This window comes from Otolemur garnettii, unplaced genomic scaffold (assembly GCF_000181295.1).
Source record: "Otolemur garnettii isolate 467f Iridium unplaced genomic scaffold, OtoGar3 scaffold00037, whole genome shotgun sequence".
NCBI lineage: Eukaryota > Metazoa > Chordata > Mammalia > Primates > Galagidae > Otolemur > Otolemur garnettii.
Window position 1 is genome coordinate 15,265,800 of NW_003852432.1, and position 17,538 is coordinate 15,283,337.

Sequence of the window (17,538 nt, forward strand, 5' to 3'; positions counted from 1 at the left end):
GAAAAAATGGAGATTTGCCAACTGGGTTTGAGTATTGCTAACTAGAAGTGAATAACAATGGGTCTCATGAATCATTTTGAAGCCGTTTTTAAAAACCTTTCACTAAAAAATTCCTCTACATCATACTAGTTGTAGGTTTTACATAAAAGAGACGCCTGAATTCATCATTTAATTAATAAACAGTAATTCAGAAACTGACATTTCTGACAATGATGCCACACAGAGACAACTGAAAAAAATTGCAACTAACCTACATTCTTGAAGTCAAAGAAAGCTGATAGAGGAATGTGAATTAAATTTTTATAAACTTAAATAATGCATTAAATAGCTATGGTTACCTGACCTAATCAGGAGGACAGGCTTTAGCATTCTGAACAGTGGGTCAAAACCTGGTTACTTAAAAACCTGTCCTTTATTTTTTTATCTGCTCAATATTAAAATCTCAAATCAAATGTACTAAAGAAGAGACATTAAAGAAACAAAAGACCCTGATTTGAAGAGTAAATGTTCTCATATTGTGCTATAGTGGTAGGTTTTTGTTTATGCAAATAGTAATTTCAATGATAAGTTGGACATTTTCAAAACGACTCGTTTCCTGGATACAATGGGAAAAAAACATTCCTTAAGGGATGCCATATCTCCCTGACGCAGTAAAAAGACTTATTTCTTGTTCTTACCTTGTGCTTAGCATCCTGTACTTATTTTCTTTCCACTAAAGGCATGAAGTAAATAGGAAAGCTATAAAGATGAATGACAATGGTTATCATTACAGACATAGGGTGAATGATCTCTTCCTGGAGATGTTTACAGATGGAACTGTTTAGGATGGCTAAACTCTTAATAAACAATGGGAGATAACCCTGATTAGCATTTCCCAAATTAAATTCCATGGAGCACTAACATCCCATGAAATGTTAATAAGTGCTATTTGAGAAAAAGATAGTGATAGTCACTTATTTGGCAAATGGCATACAACATTTATCTCTTAAAAAGTCACAAAAATTACCATACTAAAGTCCTGAAGTAAAAAAAGCTAGGTAACTTTAACTCAAATCATTTGTTCGTGAAATCCTCTTCCTGTTAAAAAGGTAATATAACACTTTTCTGCCTTATAATTAATTCTATGGAGTCCTGGAATTCTGTCCCTAAAAACATAAACAGCATACTAGATTTACATTGTCCCTGCCTACTTTAATAGCATAGTGAGCATAGTGAACAAAAGCAATTAGAACATAATTTTCTATAAAAAAATCTCAAAAGCAACACAGTACAGAAATGAATTCTTTTTAGTCCATTATCTAAAGGTTTAATGCATTTTTAATTCATTTGGCTCTAAGAACATGTAAATTTGCATGGGTGGATATACTCTGGGTTTCATATAAAGAAAGGAAAGCAGAATTGTTCTCTATTTATAAAAACAACTATAACTACTGATCCCTGGAAACACCATATGAACAGGAGAAAAATTATCATTATAATTTAATCTGTTCTGTCAATAAACTATGACATGTCACAAAGAAAAAAATCAGGGATCAGGATCTTTCTCTATAGCAAATTTCTTGTACTCTAGGGCTCATGAAAAAGAAAGGGTGTTATCACCTTATACTTGAGAATTATATTACAACCGGCTGATTATTCAGGATTAATGAGCTCAGGGTTAGAAGTTCAGTGGCCATATGGGCAACCGTAATGACCTGATTGGTGCTAAGCCCCTGCCAATACCACTGATCAGCATGGCAGGGGTCTCTAAGCCTACTATCATCAGTTTGGCTTTGGTCCAGTAGGGGACCACCTCAAGCCAGTAGCTCTGTATCAACCCAGTCTCCTTGGCCTCATCTTCACCTGGTTGAGGAATACTAGTCACTGGCAAATGACTAATTTTTCTAATCTCTTGAAACCAAACCTCAACTTGAATTCCTTTTCTAGTAATTGAGTCCTCGATCTGGTTTCCTGATTCCACAACTTGCCTGACTCAGTGCCTCACCCAGAATCTATGTTCTTCTAAATTTGCTTCTTTAAGGCTTTTTAATGACTTAAGTTCAGCCCCTAAAGTTCAGTTTGCTTGGGGCTGTGTCTCTGCTACTGACCAAAGTTGAGTCAGGCTACTCTGAACTCTTTTTTTCGATTAGGCCCTGTCCTTGTCAGACGATCATAGCTCAATTTTAGCAAGTTTAGAGAGAATCCCCCACTCTCAGTGTCTCACTATCCTCAACATCTGATCAAATACCTCTTCTCTCACCATCCCTCAGGTGATATCGGATTACTCTGGCCTGTAAGAATCCCCTGCTACCTCTGATGTTTCTTCTTGGTAATTTTCCATCTTTCACACCCCCTCAACCTACTTCTTGGCTTTAAACCCCCACTTTTCCTTGTACTTGGAATTGACCCCAGTTCTGTACAAGGCCTTTTACTCCCTATTGTAATTGTTCCTACATAAGATCTTTTCCCCACCAGTTTACTACTAGCTCTAGTTTACTCCAGCTCTAGTTTACATTAACATTATCTGCTACCAGATTTTTCTACCTGTCTTATCTCTAATTAATGTCTGTCTTATCTTCTTTATGGTGTTCTCTGTCTGCAATTGGCTGGTCATCCCTCATGATACAGGTCAAGCAAAACTCAACTTATCAAAGATAGACTTTTCTTACACAACCTGCTCTGTCTCAGCACAGTTGTCTAATCTCGGAAATTTCTATACAGAACTGAGTTATCACCTGATTTCATTAACAAGGGCATAGTTCTCTCCTTTTTGATGTGACAAAGATTGCAACCCCAATGGCATTTGACAGCCTTCCTGTAAGTAAGGTTGTTCATTCCTAGTTTAAAAAATGTTCAACCAGAAAGTTCTGGGTAAGTAAGATGATGAAATAGGAGGTCTCCAGCTCATACTGCTGCACAATAATATAATTTTGCAGCCATCCATGGATAAAAGTACCTTTGTAGGAACCTTGGGACCCAAGTAGGAATTTGCGAAACCCCAGTGGAACCCAAGACCTCGCAGGGCTGTTTTGAGATAGTGGACCTATACTAGGTGGTAGACTCAATGGATTGTGGTCTGGACTCCAGACCTGGAAATGGCCCTATCTCCCTACGGGCCTGGCTATAGCCCCATTAAGATTTAGGTCTCTACTACCTGCCAAGGGGCTTGGAAGGAATCACGCATATTAGTGCCTCAGGAGAAATATCTACTGACTTCACTCTGCTGTGGACACCCAAACAACCCTCTAATTTGGCTTTAGCCTCTCTCTGCTGTAGTCCTAGATCAGTCTTGCTAGAACAAAAACATGGGGGAGACACAACCATTTGAGTGCCTTGGGCTGGCTCGCAAACCTCAGTCTTGCAGCAATTCTGACATAGCCCTGAATCTCAGCCTTGGCTTCTCTCAGTTCATTGGCCAGGGACCAGCTGGGAGACATGTCTGTCCATGTCTCCAAAGAAGGCTTGTAAAGCTCAGGCCCATGGCAGCAACTTAAAAAAAGGAGCAACAAAACTAAGAATTGATTTTTTGAAAATATATATAGAACAATGATAAACCTTTAGCGAGGGCCAACTAAAAAAGAGGGACGGTCCAAATAGATAAAATCAGAAATAAGAGAGGAGTCATTTCAACTGATATCACAGAAAGACAAAGTGTCATGAGACTACTACCAGCAATTATATGCCAACATATTGGATAACCTAGAAGAAATGAATATATTCTATACACACACAATCTAGCAAGACTCAATTATGATGAAAGAGAAAATCTGAGAAGACTAATGACCAGAATACTGAACCTGTAACACAAAATTTCTCATCAAAGAAAAGCCCAGGACCTGATGACCTTATTGCTGAATTATATCAAACATTTAAAGAGGAACTAATATCGATCCCTCTCAAACTCTTCCAAATACTGAAGAGAAGGAAACCTTTCCAAATTCATTTTAAGTAGTTAGCATTACCCTGATACCAAAGCCAGGCAAAGACAGAACAAGAAAAGAAAATTATAGGCCAACATCCCTGATGAACATAGTTGCAAAATCCTCTATAAAATACTTGCCTATAATCCTAGCACTCCAGGAGGTTGAGGTGGGAGAATCACTTCATCTTAGGAATTCAAGACCAGCTTGAGCAAGAGTAGGACCCCATCTCTACAAAAATAGAAAAAAAAAAAAATGAGCCAGGTATTGAGGCAGGTACCTGTAGTCCCAGCTACTAAAGAGGCTGAGGCAGAAGGATCACAACCCAGGAGTTTGAGGTGGTATAACCTAGAGTAATGCCATGGCACTCTAGCCTGGGCAACAGAGTATGACTCTGTCTCAAAAAAAAAAAAAAAATGCTAGCAAACTGAATTCAATAGCACATTAAAATGATCACTCACCAGGATAAGGTGGAATTTATCCAAGGGATGTAAGAATGGTTTGACATAGATATAAATTAGGTATAGAAGGACTATACCTCAACACGATAAAGGTATATGTCATAAGGCCATTGCTAGCATATTCAAAGGGGAAATTGAAAGGTTTTCCATGTAAGATCAGGAACCCACTCTCACCATCTCTATGCAACATAATACTGGAGGTCCCAACCAGAGCAATAAGACACAAAAAAGGCAACCAAACTAGAAAGGAATACATTAAATTGTCTTTCTTTGCAAACAACATGCTCTTACATAGAGAAAACTCTAAAGATGTCACCAAAAGAACTGCTAGAACTGATGAATGAATTTAGTGAAGTTTCAGGATACAAAATCAAAAGACAAAAATCAGTAGCATTTCTATACACTAATAACATTCTGACAAAGATATCAAGAAAATAATCCCATTTATATAGCACCAAAAAAAAAAAAAACCCTTAGGAATAAGTTTAATCAAAGAGGAAATATCTGTATATTGAAAACTATAAAATACTGATGAAAGATTTTTTTAAAAGACACAAATAAATGGAAAAATAGCCCATATTTGTGTGTTGGAAGAATTAATATCAAAATGTCCATACCACCTAAAGCAATCTACAGATCCTGTGTAATCTCTATCGAAATTCCAATGACATTTTTTCACAGCAATAGAAAAAAAATCCTAAAATTAAAATGGATCCACAAAAGACCTAGAATAGCCAAAGCAATCTTGAGCAAAAATAACAAAACGAGAGCCATCACACTACCTGAGTCAAAATCAGCAAAGCTACAGTCATCAAAGCAGCATGGTACTAGTATAATAACAGATATATAGATCAATGGAACAGAATAGAGAACCCAGAAATAAATCCACACATTTACAGACAACTGACAGTTGATAAAGATGCCAAAAATATATAATCAGGGAAAGACCAGTCTCTTCAATAAACTGTGTTGGGAAAATTGGATATCTACATTCAGAAGGATGGAATTGTACCCTTATCTCACCTTATATATAACACTCAACCCAAAATGGATCAAAGACTTAAAAGTATGACTTGAAACTGTAAACCTTCTAGAAAAAAAACAGGGGAAAACCTTCTGACATTGGCCTGAGCAAAGAATTTTGGATATGACACCAAAACTATATGTAACACAAACAAGATAACAGGCATATTAAAAAATGCTCAACATCACTAATCATCAGAGAAATGTAAATTAAAACTATGAAGATATATCTCCTCACACTTGTTATGGTGGCTATTATCAAAAAGATCAGAGATAAGCACTGGTAAGGGTGTAGAGGAAAGGGAACCCTTATATACTATAGGTAGTAAGGTCCCTCCAAAAATTGAAAAAGAACTACCATGAGCCCAAAATTTACTTCTGTGTCTAAAGCCAAAGAAAATGAAATTAGTACAAGATATCTGCATTCCCATGTTCATTGCAGAATTATTCACAATGGCTAAGACAAGGATTCAACCTAAGTGCACATCAATAGATGAATGGATAAAAAATATGGGACGTATACACACACACACACGCATAGGAATACTAGTTAGCCTTAACAGAGAAGAAAATTCCACAATGGCAGTATCAACCTACAATACATTAGTCTAAGTGAAACAAGGCAGACACGCAAAGAGAAATATGCATAATCTCATTTATATATGAAATCTAAAACAGTCAAACTCATAGAAGCAGAGAGTAGAATGAAGGGTGGTTACCAGGGTTGGGTGGGATAGGGTGGAGTGGAGGAACGCTGAACAGATGCTGGTCAAAGGATACAAAATTTCATGAGATCTACTGTAGAGTATGTTGATTATATAATAACCATGCGTGGCATACTTGAAAATTGCTATGAGTAGATTCAAATATTCCCACCAAGCACACACGCAAAAGTATGTAAGGTAGAGATATGTTAATTGGCTTAATTTAGCCATTCCACAATATATGCATATACGTATTGTACCAAAACATCATGTTGTACAAGAAAAATATGTATAATTTTTAATTGTTAATTTAAAAAACCTAAAACACAAAACAAAACCAAGAGCATATTATTAAAGTCTAGTGTGGGTCTTTATTACCTCTTGCTTTGGAAAGTACTCCAGACTTAACTTTCTACAGTACCTTGTTACCTGATTAAACTTTCATCTTGTCATTCCCTTCCTTCAGACTTTGAAGTCTCACTGTCTGCAGCATGAACTTGTAACATCTGAGAGGATACGATCTAGTTTCAATTTATGTTTCCAAACCCATTTTTTCATTGTTCCCACTTACCTGTTATTTTCTTTAGGCAAAACGAATTGACTTGACCCTTGCTGCACATGTCCTTAGTTTTTCTTTTGTTCTCTCCCTTTGCCTAGGCCAATCATGCTTTTTGTTTGTTTTTGCATGTCCAAAGCTTATTAAACTTCAAGGTCCAGTACCACTTGCTGGGAATAAGTTCTTTCTTGCTTAATTCTATCTATATCCCTCTGATGTACCTTAGCACTTTCTTCCAGATAATATTGTTATTCATGTACTTCTTTTATCTTCCCTCCCAGGATATAAGATCCTTGATGGCAAAACCAATGTTATTTTCATTTTTGTATACTCTAGCATCTAGAATAAAGAAGCTTCTACATCGGCAGATGCTTAAGGAAATTTTTAGATTTAATGAAGCCTCTTTCAGATCTGCACTGCTTATTATAAACAGAAAGGACAGCGGATACAGTTAGATAGGATGCATCCTATTGATTTATAGATTCTCTTGGAGTAAGGGACTCCCAAAGTCATCTACTTCAGTGGTTCTCTGCTAGTTTCCTAATCTGACATGCCTAATCAATGACATTCACGTCTACGATTAATTCTTAAGGATAGACCAGCTATTTCTTTTTCTTTTTATAGAACCTAAATATGAACAATGTGAGCTCCCTGGCTCTTTTATTGGTACTTGGAGATGCAGTTCAAAGCATGCTAATATAACCTAACTCCATCCTTTACAAACCAGGAAATATTGGTGCAACAGTGCAAACGAGTGGTTTTCTAAAATCACAATCAGAAGCAGAAGTGGGATTAAAGCCTAGGTCCAGTGAGCTTTTCTCAAAACTGTACTATGATTACTGCTGCTGGAAACATTACTCAATGTCCCAGTAGGTTATTAGCATTACGTTCCTTCCAGAGTAGATGCATATTTAAAAAGCTTTCAAATGTCATTCATAAATGAGTTCGAAAGAAATTACAATGAGTTCACAGACACTCCCACTTCCCTTTCCTTCCCCTCCCCTTCTTCATTTGAGGAAATTAGTAGTATAGTGCCTTAGCAAGGATAGCTTGATTGATGTTATGTTACAGTTCAGCAACAGTTCCTACTATTAATTGCTTTCTAATGATAATTACGATTAATGGGTACAAGATATTTTCTTTTCTAATTGGCTATTACTGGTGAATAGCAGCTTGTTACATAACAGGAGACTGTGTTAAATAAACAATCACAATTACAATCTGAGGTCCTTACCGGTAAAAACAAACAAACAAAAATCTAAGTAATTTGGATAAAAACATTAAAAAGTTTTTTTTAAAGGTAGAGCCTCAGTGATTACTTAGAGGCCGGGGGAAGGCTCATTTTTCTATTAAGAAAAAACAGGAAATGAGGACGCTATTAGACAAACCTGGAGACAAAACATGAATTTCCTTTCTTTTAAAAATAAACACATTTAAAAGCTTTTAGTATGCTCATCTCCTCAGTCAAGATATGCATGTCACGTTCACATATATACACTTTTTACAGTGTATTATGGAACTAGAAGGGACTCTCCTACTAGCTCTGGTAAGACTGGAATGCAGAACCCCACCAGCTACATCGAAATGTTACTATGTATAAGACTAGTAGTGGTTCTTTATTTACGTCCCATACAGCATCCAGTATGGCACTGTTCCAGAAGATAAAGTCAAAGATATTTAGAATAGTTCCTGTCCTTAAGAGGTTTACATATTATATAAACAAGGATTCATCTCAATTCCACTTTAACATTCTTTGATTAGTCTGCAAACATTTTTTTTTTTTTGAGAAGGAGCCTCAAGCTATCCCTCTGGGTAGAGTGTCATGGCATCACGCTCACAGCAACCTCCAACTCCTGGGCTCAAGCGAGTCTCCTGCCTCAGCCTCCCAAGTAGCTGGGACTACAGGCGCCCGCCACAACGCCAGGCTATTTTTTGGTTGCAGCCGTCATTGTTGTTTGGAGGGCCTGGGCTGGGGATTCGAACCCGCCACCTTAGGTGTATGTGGCTGGCGCCTTAGCTGCTTGAGCCACAGGCGCCGAGCCTAGTCTGCAAACATTTTATAATAATAACAATGAGGTCATAAGCCTTACTCAATGTCACACAGCTTTTAACTGACAGTTCCATCCAATTCTGGTTTGTCGGATTCTAAAGCTTGTGCTGGGACCCACTACTTCCTCTTGAGACAGATCATCATCCCATTCATCTCATAATGACTCCTGGTTTACAGAGTGCTTTTTACACACACTGTCTCACTCAACCTCCTGATAAAACGAGCATCATTTTTCTAACGAAACTGAAACTCAGAGAGGTTAAATGATTGTTCCCAAGTTCACTTTGCTACAAAGCAGCAAATATAAAATCAGGATCCTGATCTTCTCATTCCTATTCATTTTTTTCTTCCCACACATTTTACTTATTCAATACTGTATATTATTTCAGATCTGCTACACATGGAGAAAGCCTAATGGCATACCACATCATCTTATATTACTTAACATATCCTACCCTTTGTCAGTTGATGATTCCCCCTCCCTACTCTGCCATGAAGCAAAGATTTCAGTCAGTGTGGCATGAGAGGATCTTAGGTGTGCTATGAACATCTTTAAAGATCTTCAATTAAATTATTTTCAAAAGAAGTTCAAAGCACAGTAAGTATATTCTTTTCTTCTTATTTTTTGATCAACATACTTTAAGTGTGCTGCGCAAGATTAACTATAGGTTCAAGTGTGTCATGAGATAAAAAAAGTTGAAAAACACTGGTTTTAGTCCTGTTTAGCTCTAGAAAACTTTAATTAGTTCCTATAGCTAAAGAGAATATATAAATCCAGTTGGCTATCTTATAAATAAACGCCACTGGTCACAAAGAAAATTGCCTGAGATGTAAAGAGAAGCAGAAGACTGATCATTCAAATCCATCACCACTTCTGAAAAAAGCTGCCCTACTCACCTTTGGGTCAAGCCTGTCAATGGAACACACTTATTTCAACACGAGGTAAGAAGTCTTTAAGGTACTGTCAGTAAAATTCATTCACTAATCACAGCAGAACTAAACTCTAATTCAGTGGTAAAGTTCTGCAACAATAGTTAATAGAAGGATTTAAAGATTTTAATCATGGGATGGCAATTAATGTATGCTGCTTGTTTCTATGCACCATGATTCATATTAAGAATGCATAATTTCTATTATGTGAATCTCATCAGCAACATCTTCAGTTTTTCAAGATGGAATACTATGAGTGGATATTGTGAAGGGCAGCACTATTCTTTTGCATGAATGGAGAAACTACCTCAACCCAATAGAAAGTGCATGCAAATTTGATACCTGATCCATCAAATACTAAACGGACACCTGGTTTTGAAGTGAAAAAAACACACCGAAATCACCTGTACTATGTATCATTTCTGGCACACATGCCAAAGATGTGCCTATACTGTGACTGAAATAAGTCATCATTTTTGAAGATGAGACTATTTTACTTATCATCTCACTCAATCATTTCAGCATCACATCAAGACAGATATATCTTATTATCCATTCTACAGAAAAGAAATTGAGGTTCAGAGGTTAACTGTCTGTGGCTGGCAAGTAACCAGAATCTAATCCTAAATTAATCTGACTTCAAAATCTTTCCACTAGTCCATATTACTTTTCTATAGTAACTTTAACTTTATAGCATAATGTTTAAGAAAAGACCATTTCAGACCTCATCCAGTGGAACTGTTACTATGAGACATTATTATAATTATGCATAGAATAAAAGTCCTCTTTCAGTTACTGTGTGAGCTTGTGCAAGCTATTCTTTGCATATGTTTCTTGATTTATAAATGAAAAGGAGATAATATGAGTATCTACCTCAAAGGTGGTATGAAAATGAAATGAGACAAGACATTTAAAAGCATTTGAAACAGCACCTGGCACAGTTCGTGCTCAACAGATACTAGCTAACAACATCACTATTGTAATATCCATTTTTATAACAGCTCTTCCCTTATCTTCCTATAAGCTGGGTCTATCTATTTCACAGGAAAACAAAAGGATGTTCTGAAAAACAAAAGGATCTTCAGTAACTTACGCCAAACAAGACCTGTTAAGACTAAATTTCTATAATTCTGTATCTTCCATGACATACTCCGGCCTTACAAGGCCATCATCCAAGTGTGCGAAGTTACCAGAGTTCCTGGAGGACTCTGAATGTTGGTGGGGGTGGGGTAGGAAGCTAGATATGAGGGAAGCAGCAGTGTATAAGGTGAAAAAGGATATAAAAGATCATACAGGTAATATAAAGGGCTTTCAGAACACATAGTTGCAATCCTAGTATGAAGCACTGACAAGCACTCTGACAACCCCAAATTCCAGGAGAGTGCTGACGGCAAGCAGTTATTACCAACACATTCCTAAGCTGCTCCTGAGTTACAGCACAATTTAGATTGCTTCCTAAGTGAATGCAGTATCAGAGAGCTGCCAGTTTTATAATTCAGATACATATATTTTTATAATGAAAGCAACTCATGTTTATTGAGGTCCAACTTTATAATAGGACATATGCTGGGCTTTCCTAAATAAATAACTCAGTGAAATAATCACAAGAACTCTACAAGATAGGTGTTATATGTATCTTTTCATAATTTTGTCAGTGACATACCTATGTTACACAGTTATTAAATGTCAGAAATGAAATTCAAATATTGCTTTTCCAAAATAGTCTAGTCTTCTTTCCACTGTCATGTCAAATATATGAGACTGTACTTAATGCTCATCTACAGAAATACGATAACAGCCTATAGAAAATTGGATAACAGCCATATAGATAGTGGAAGATGGATTTTAAGATCCATGAGGTAGGTCATTCAGTTATGGGTTCAAAGTTATAAAGGCCAGATATAAAGTATTCATTAAAAGTTATCTAAACATTAAAACTTCACTGAAAAAAAAAAGGGGAAAACTATTCTAACATGACATTTGTGATGTCAGTTCTACTCAGACAGAATATTATTGTCTTCCTAATGATATTCAGCATTCAGTTGGTACGCATACCTCTCAAGCATAAAACATCTACTCACTTTTTAGTCTATTTAATTTCATCTGCTTAAAATAGCTGCTGTTCTAAATGTTTTGAAGACATTTCAAACAGATATATTTAATTCTAGCATTAAACTGTTATAGAATGTTTAATGCATGTAGTTCTGATAAACAAAGGCTGTCTATAAAACGAGGCACCTCTTGCTTTCAAGAAGTTCACAGTCCACTGGGGTAGATGAAGTTGCCAATAAATAAGGACAGTGTGATACGGCAAGCAAACAATGTGAGATATGGGAATACAAGCAGGGTGACTGAAGATGAAGCTGGAAAAGTAGATTAGAACCTTATATGCCACATAGAATATTTGGTTCTAACTACCCATCAGTAGAGTTATACTCAAGATTTCAAGTGAAGACCCATGAATATATTTGTTTTAGAGTGTGGATTCAATGTTTATTGAACATTGACAATGAGCCAAGATAGCATCAGGTGGCCAAATATGATGAGGCTTTGGTCCTCAAGAGCTCAGTCTGGGGGCTGGAACCCGTGATGGCAAGGGTTAGAAATGGTGTCAGAATAGCTCCTGTAGAGGTGAATAGAAGAACAGATTCAAAAAATATTTCAGGTAAAGAAAAATAAGTACTTGGTAACTGATCAAATTCAGTACTTGAGGGCAAGGATGCTTCCTAGAATTCTAAGATAGACTTGATGCCATTTATTGAAGTAGAAAACACAAGAATGAGAAGTTGACATCACCTGCTGTCCTTCCCCATTTGTTCCAGAGACCTCACACATGAGACAGTACGTCTCTAGAAGACAAACAATATAAATCCAAACATAACTATGACCATAATCTACCGAACATGCTTTTGGAGGAAAAAATGTTTTCAGAACTTTGTCAGAATATTACAAGATGAGGTAAAGGTTAACATTGTGAGAAGAAACCACCTCAGTCACAAAATCCTCCTAAAGGTATTGTCAATGAATAAACTATAGATGTGTTATCTTACTGACTTCTTCCTAAAAACAGCAAAAGAACAAATACCAATAATGCATCCCAAATGTGAGAGATGCTCAACCTATTTATTAGTTCTTAATTTTAGAGGAGAATTTGAAATCCTAGTTACTATTCAAATGTAGGTAGTGTCCTATAAGACTTGAGTTGGTCATTTCAGGGGCCTTACTGAAGAAGGATGGGCCCACAGGAAGTGTGGCAACACAGTGGTCTCCAGGAATGTGCTATCCATCAGCTGGTATACTGCTCAGTGACATATTCTAGGAGAATTTTGAGAAACTGCAAAGATTTTTATAATAAGTCTCCCTAGTTCCTGCTGTCTCAGGATATTAAACACAAAGACTGACATTTTAATTAGAGCTAAAGGGAAACCTCTTAAAAGAGGTGGTTTTCAAAAAATTAAAACGACATATGATTTTACAGGGAAAGATATATTGTACTTGATAACCTAAGTGGGTGCCTAACAAGATATAAATATACTCTTAATGTAATTATTCCCACTTAAAATTTTATCACATTTTGCTGGCTATGAAAAGAATACAAGTAAAGCCAAGTGTGGTACATGGATTGTTAACAGGTATTTTTAATGACAATTTTACCTTATGAGAATGACACAACAATCAACCATTAAGCTCTTCCATTGATTGCTATAAGATAATGAGAATATTGAGTAGTTCTGAGCAAGGGTGAGGAAATTTTTTTATGTTTAGATTTTGCTAATTCATTGTTCCTCAGTACTTAATATAAAAAAAGTTGGAATAAAAATTAAGCTCAGTTACTTAATTGAATCTAACAATCATTTAAACATTCATCCTGGATTAATGATTTCCTCAAAGTTAGTGAAGATATGAGGAAAAGGATACTCATATTACTGCTGGGAATATATGGCAAATACCTTTTAAGAGGAAAATCTGGTATCCATCAAAATTTTAAACTTGCATATCCTTTGACCCAGCAATTCCTGAAGAAATACATAGCTGGTGGGCAAAGATACCGGGATACAAAGCTATTCACTGCAACATTATTGAAAAATGAAAGCCACACTTTATTATCATTTATAGGGGAATGTTTAAAGTATGGCACATTCTCATTATGGAACATAATGGGCACAGTCCATAAAAAAAAAAAGAAACAACAAATGTACTGATATAGAAGAGTGTCTACGATAGATCACTGAAAAAAAAAAGAGGACTGAAATCTTTTAGTTTACATAGATTCATCCCTTTTTATTAAAAAAAATCAAAACCATATAGATGTGTGTCATACAGGAAGATCTAAGAAAGAACACACACTAAACTCTTACCACTTATTTACTCTGAGATTGGAACTCTGTGGTAGAGAAACTTACATTTTTTTTACTTTACGTATTTCTGAATGGTTTCAATTGTTTATAATAAAACTTTTATAATTTAAAAATAACTCATTTTTTTAATGTTTTACATTTTTGAAACGTTAAGCTCTTAGAAAAATTCACCAAAGATTCCATCTTTAGATCTTAAACCGGTAGCCCTTTGAACTTGCTGTTACCATCAGATGAGAGGCCAATATATGACCAACACAAACTAAACTGTTTAGAGTGTGTGTGTATTTTTGGTAGAGGTACTGAAATAATTTCAGAGCTAGCGAGTTCCATTGATGGGAAGTGGGAAGAACTTGTACTTCATCTCTGTGCAGCTGAGATAAAAATTAAGACTAAACATCAACAGTTGAACTGTGAAAATAAAAACACTGAAACCCAAAACAAAAAGCTCAAAAAGGACCGAAGACCCTATTCATACCCCAAAACATGTCCATCAGAAAAAGACAACTTGTGCAAAATCTGACAGAAGGGCAAGAACAAGGGAGTGGAAGGTTGAGGATAAAGGGAAAGAGTCCTGAAGACAATCCACCTGAAGCTTGCAAAGTTTGGTTTTTGAACCCTACTGTGTATCAGAGGACAACGTGAAAGTCATGATCAGCCAAAGCAGCTGTAATGATTTTCATAAGTCCCTTCAAATGTACTCGGAAGCCACGAGTGCAATCGGTCACTTTCTTTTTTCTCGAAGTACCTAGGTCCTAGGAAGATTTCTTAGGCTTCCCTTCATGTTCAGTTCTGGGGAACGTGCAGACAGCCAAACATACTTTTTAAAATGTTTTACACACAGATTTCCCTTCACAGGCCACTTCAGCCAGTAACTGGGCAAATCCGTAGAGTGGAGAGCAGTGACCAGTCTGTGACTGGAAATCCGCTCGAGGCCAAGGAAAACACACCTCCGAGGTCAAACTGAGCAAACTGAGGCAGGGTATAATCTCATACCCTGCCTCAGTGATTATATCTCATAGTTATAATCACAAACGCGCGAACCTGACCTGACCCACATCTACTCAGAGCGAGCGCAAAGCTTGGGGTCCAAAACCGAAGACAGACGCCAAAGGAGCTTCCTCTGGCTGCTGGGAAAGCCATTCGGTTCCATTTTCTCCGCCCTACCTAGGCAGACCCAGATAAGTAGCCGCCCTCTGCTCCACCCCATCCCGCTGGGCCCCGCCCGTGGTCCCCTGGAACCCAGGTGGCCTTTTATTGCTAAAGGGATGCCAGGGTCTAACCGGAGATCAGTCGCACTTCTGGTCTTGGAGAAAGGAAGACTAGTCAACTACACCTCAGGGGCACTGTACTCACCCTCATAACCTACACCCCGGACTTCGCTGCGGCCTCTACTATCGTCTTCCTCCAGTCGGGCAGCAGCCCTCTGGGTCTCGGGAGCAGCCATTACTCGCCTGAGAAGAAAAGGGAGGGCCGCGGGGCGGGGTGGGGACGGGGCTGAGCCAATACAAGCTCTTCTAGAGGCGAACTCGCCATTGACATTATGTTTTTTCCACGCCTACGCCGCGCCGTCACGTTCTGGACCAATAGGACGTGGGGAAAGGCCCTTAATCCCCGCCCCTAACTGCTAGACCACGCCCCTTTCGGGATACCGAGGCCAAGAACTACAGTTCCCAGCGAGCCGCTGGGGCCCTGGGAGGGGAGGGCTGGACCTGGCGCTGCTGGGCGGGGGTGAGCCCGAGAGTGCCCCGGCGTGTTCGCTTAGTTCAGTGAATCAGAACAATGACTGCGCCGCCGGGTCCCCGAGAGCGCGTCGGAGGACAGTGAGCAGCCGCCGCCGGGAGAGCGGCGGGCGGCGCAGCCTCGCCGGCGTGGTGTCAACGCAGGGCTCTGGAGCCTCCAGCGCAGACCCTACCCAGCGCCCGCTGTCCGCGCGAAGCCGCCGGGCTCCGGCGCTGCAGCCGCTACTCGGGAGCTGTGCATTGTTGTGAGCCGGAGAAGGGGCGCGGGGATTACAAAGTCTAAAGACCCCAGAGCCCCCTTTCGTCATGTGGATACCTACGGAGCACGAGAAATACGGCGTGGGTGAGTCTCCGCGGGGCGAACTTTTATTCCGCTCTGGCCCGAGCGGGTGCGCATTTCTCGTCCTTGTCCCGCGCCCCTCTCGCTCCACCCGGCTGGAAATGCCTAATCCTGGCATCGCGCAGCGGGTCCGGGCTTTGCCCAGTCAGCCCCGGGCAGAGGAGTGCGCACCAGGGTCTCGCCCCCCACAGCGGGATCCGCGCTGCCAGCACCGACTCCCGGAGCGCGGGGAATGCTGAGGCGAGCGCGCGCCGGCCCGCCAGCTCCGGGCTTTGCCTGCGGAGTTTGGAGTGGCGACGGGGTGTGTGTGTGTCAAGTTGGGAGAGGAGGCGAACGGGGTTGCGTTCGCTCCTTCCCCTTCTCCGCTAAGCGACTGGGAGACAGCAGTGAGCTGCACCGATTTCCCAGGGTGGAGAGGGAGACAGCAACAATCGGGCAGAGAGAACACCCCCAAAACCGTAGGAAGGCGTAAAAACCTCCTCTCCGGCTCCGGTCAACATTCCCGGAGAGCCGAATGTGGCACGGTCCTCCAGAGAGCGGCTCTGACAGACTGAGCCTGGTGGGAGCCTCCTTCCTCCCTCCTATCCCGGGTGTATTGGGGTGTGTGTGTTGGGGGGCGGGGGCATTGCTAAATTTTAACATCTGCGCCGCTCCGCTCTTTGGTCTTTTGAGGGGAACGGGTATTTTAGCAGTGTTTTTATTTCTGGCCACCTTCTCGACCCGGGTGAGCACAGTGGGGTGGTGGTAGGGGACGGCTGTGGAGTGATAATGGGGAGGTGAATCGGAAAGCTTGGGTGTTGGAGACTGGGAGACAGCTTTTAGGAAAGGACTCCTCTGACACTAGCGTTCGGAGAAAAAGGAACAGGATAGCGCTCGCTGTTCTGTGCAAAGGTGAACAACAAAGGACATTAATGTTGACTGATGTATACAGGAGTCTCCCTTCCTTTTCCTCCTCCCATTTCAGGCGGGTTACAGTTCCCGTTTTTGTTGTTTGATTTCAGCTGGGTCGCCCCTTGACAGTTACTCCTTTTAGGGTTGAGACTATTAAGAAGCCAGGCTTTCTGACAAGCCTGCAGCGGCCAAATGCAATTATAACCTCCCAGAAGGTCTAAGAGAGAGAGCATTATGGATTTTACTAACAGTCTTTCTTTCCTTTAATGCCCTGTCCTGCCGACTCAAGTACTTTTTTTTTTTAATTGAGGACAGATCTAGTGATTTAGATGTGGTGTAGATAACTGCCTATGTTCTAAATGCATTTTCCTCCCATTTAAAAACACCAGAAATCCATCCTTTCCAGGGAGACATAGCCACAGGGCATTTTGTTTTGAACTTTGCCTGGGCTTAGGACTTTGGAGTCCACAGTGAGGATGGTACGATTAAACAAGTCATTCCATTTTTTACACTAGCTTCCATTCTGGATTGTGTCTGGGTAGCAAGACAATAGTTTGTCTGGGACCCACCTTTGGGAATGGTTTCCA

At 39.5% G+C, this 17,538-nt stretch overlaps 1 protein-coding gene across 1 annotated transcript in view; it reads right to left on the reverse strand.

The window, feature by feature from the left end:
• ZNF277 (zinc finger protein 277) overlaps positions 1-15,547 on the reverse strand; it is a 93,621-nt gene extending 78,074 nt beyond the window's left edge. Inside the window, exon 1 of the mRNA XM_012805133.2 lies at positions 15,335-15,547. Coding sequence (XP_012660587.1) covers positions 15,335-15,425 — 91 coding nt within the window. The 5' untranslated portion in view covers positions 15,426-15,547. The remainder of the gene's footprint in view (positions 1-15,334) is intronic.
• Between the last annotated feature and the right edge of the window lie 1,991 nt (positions 15,548-17,538).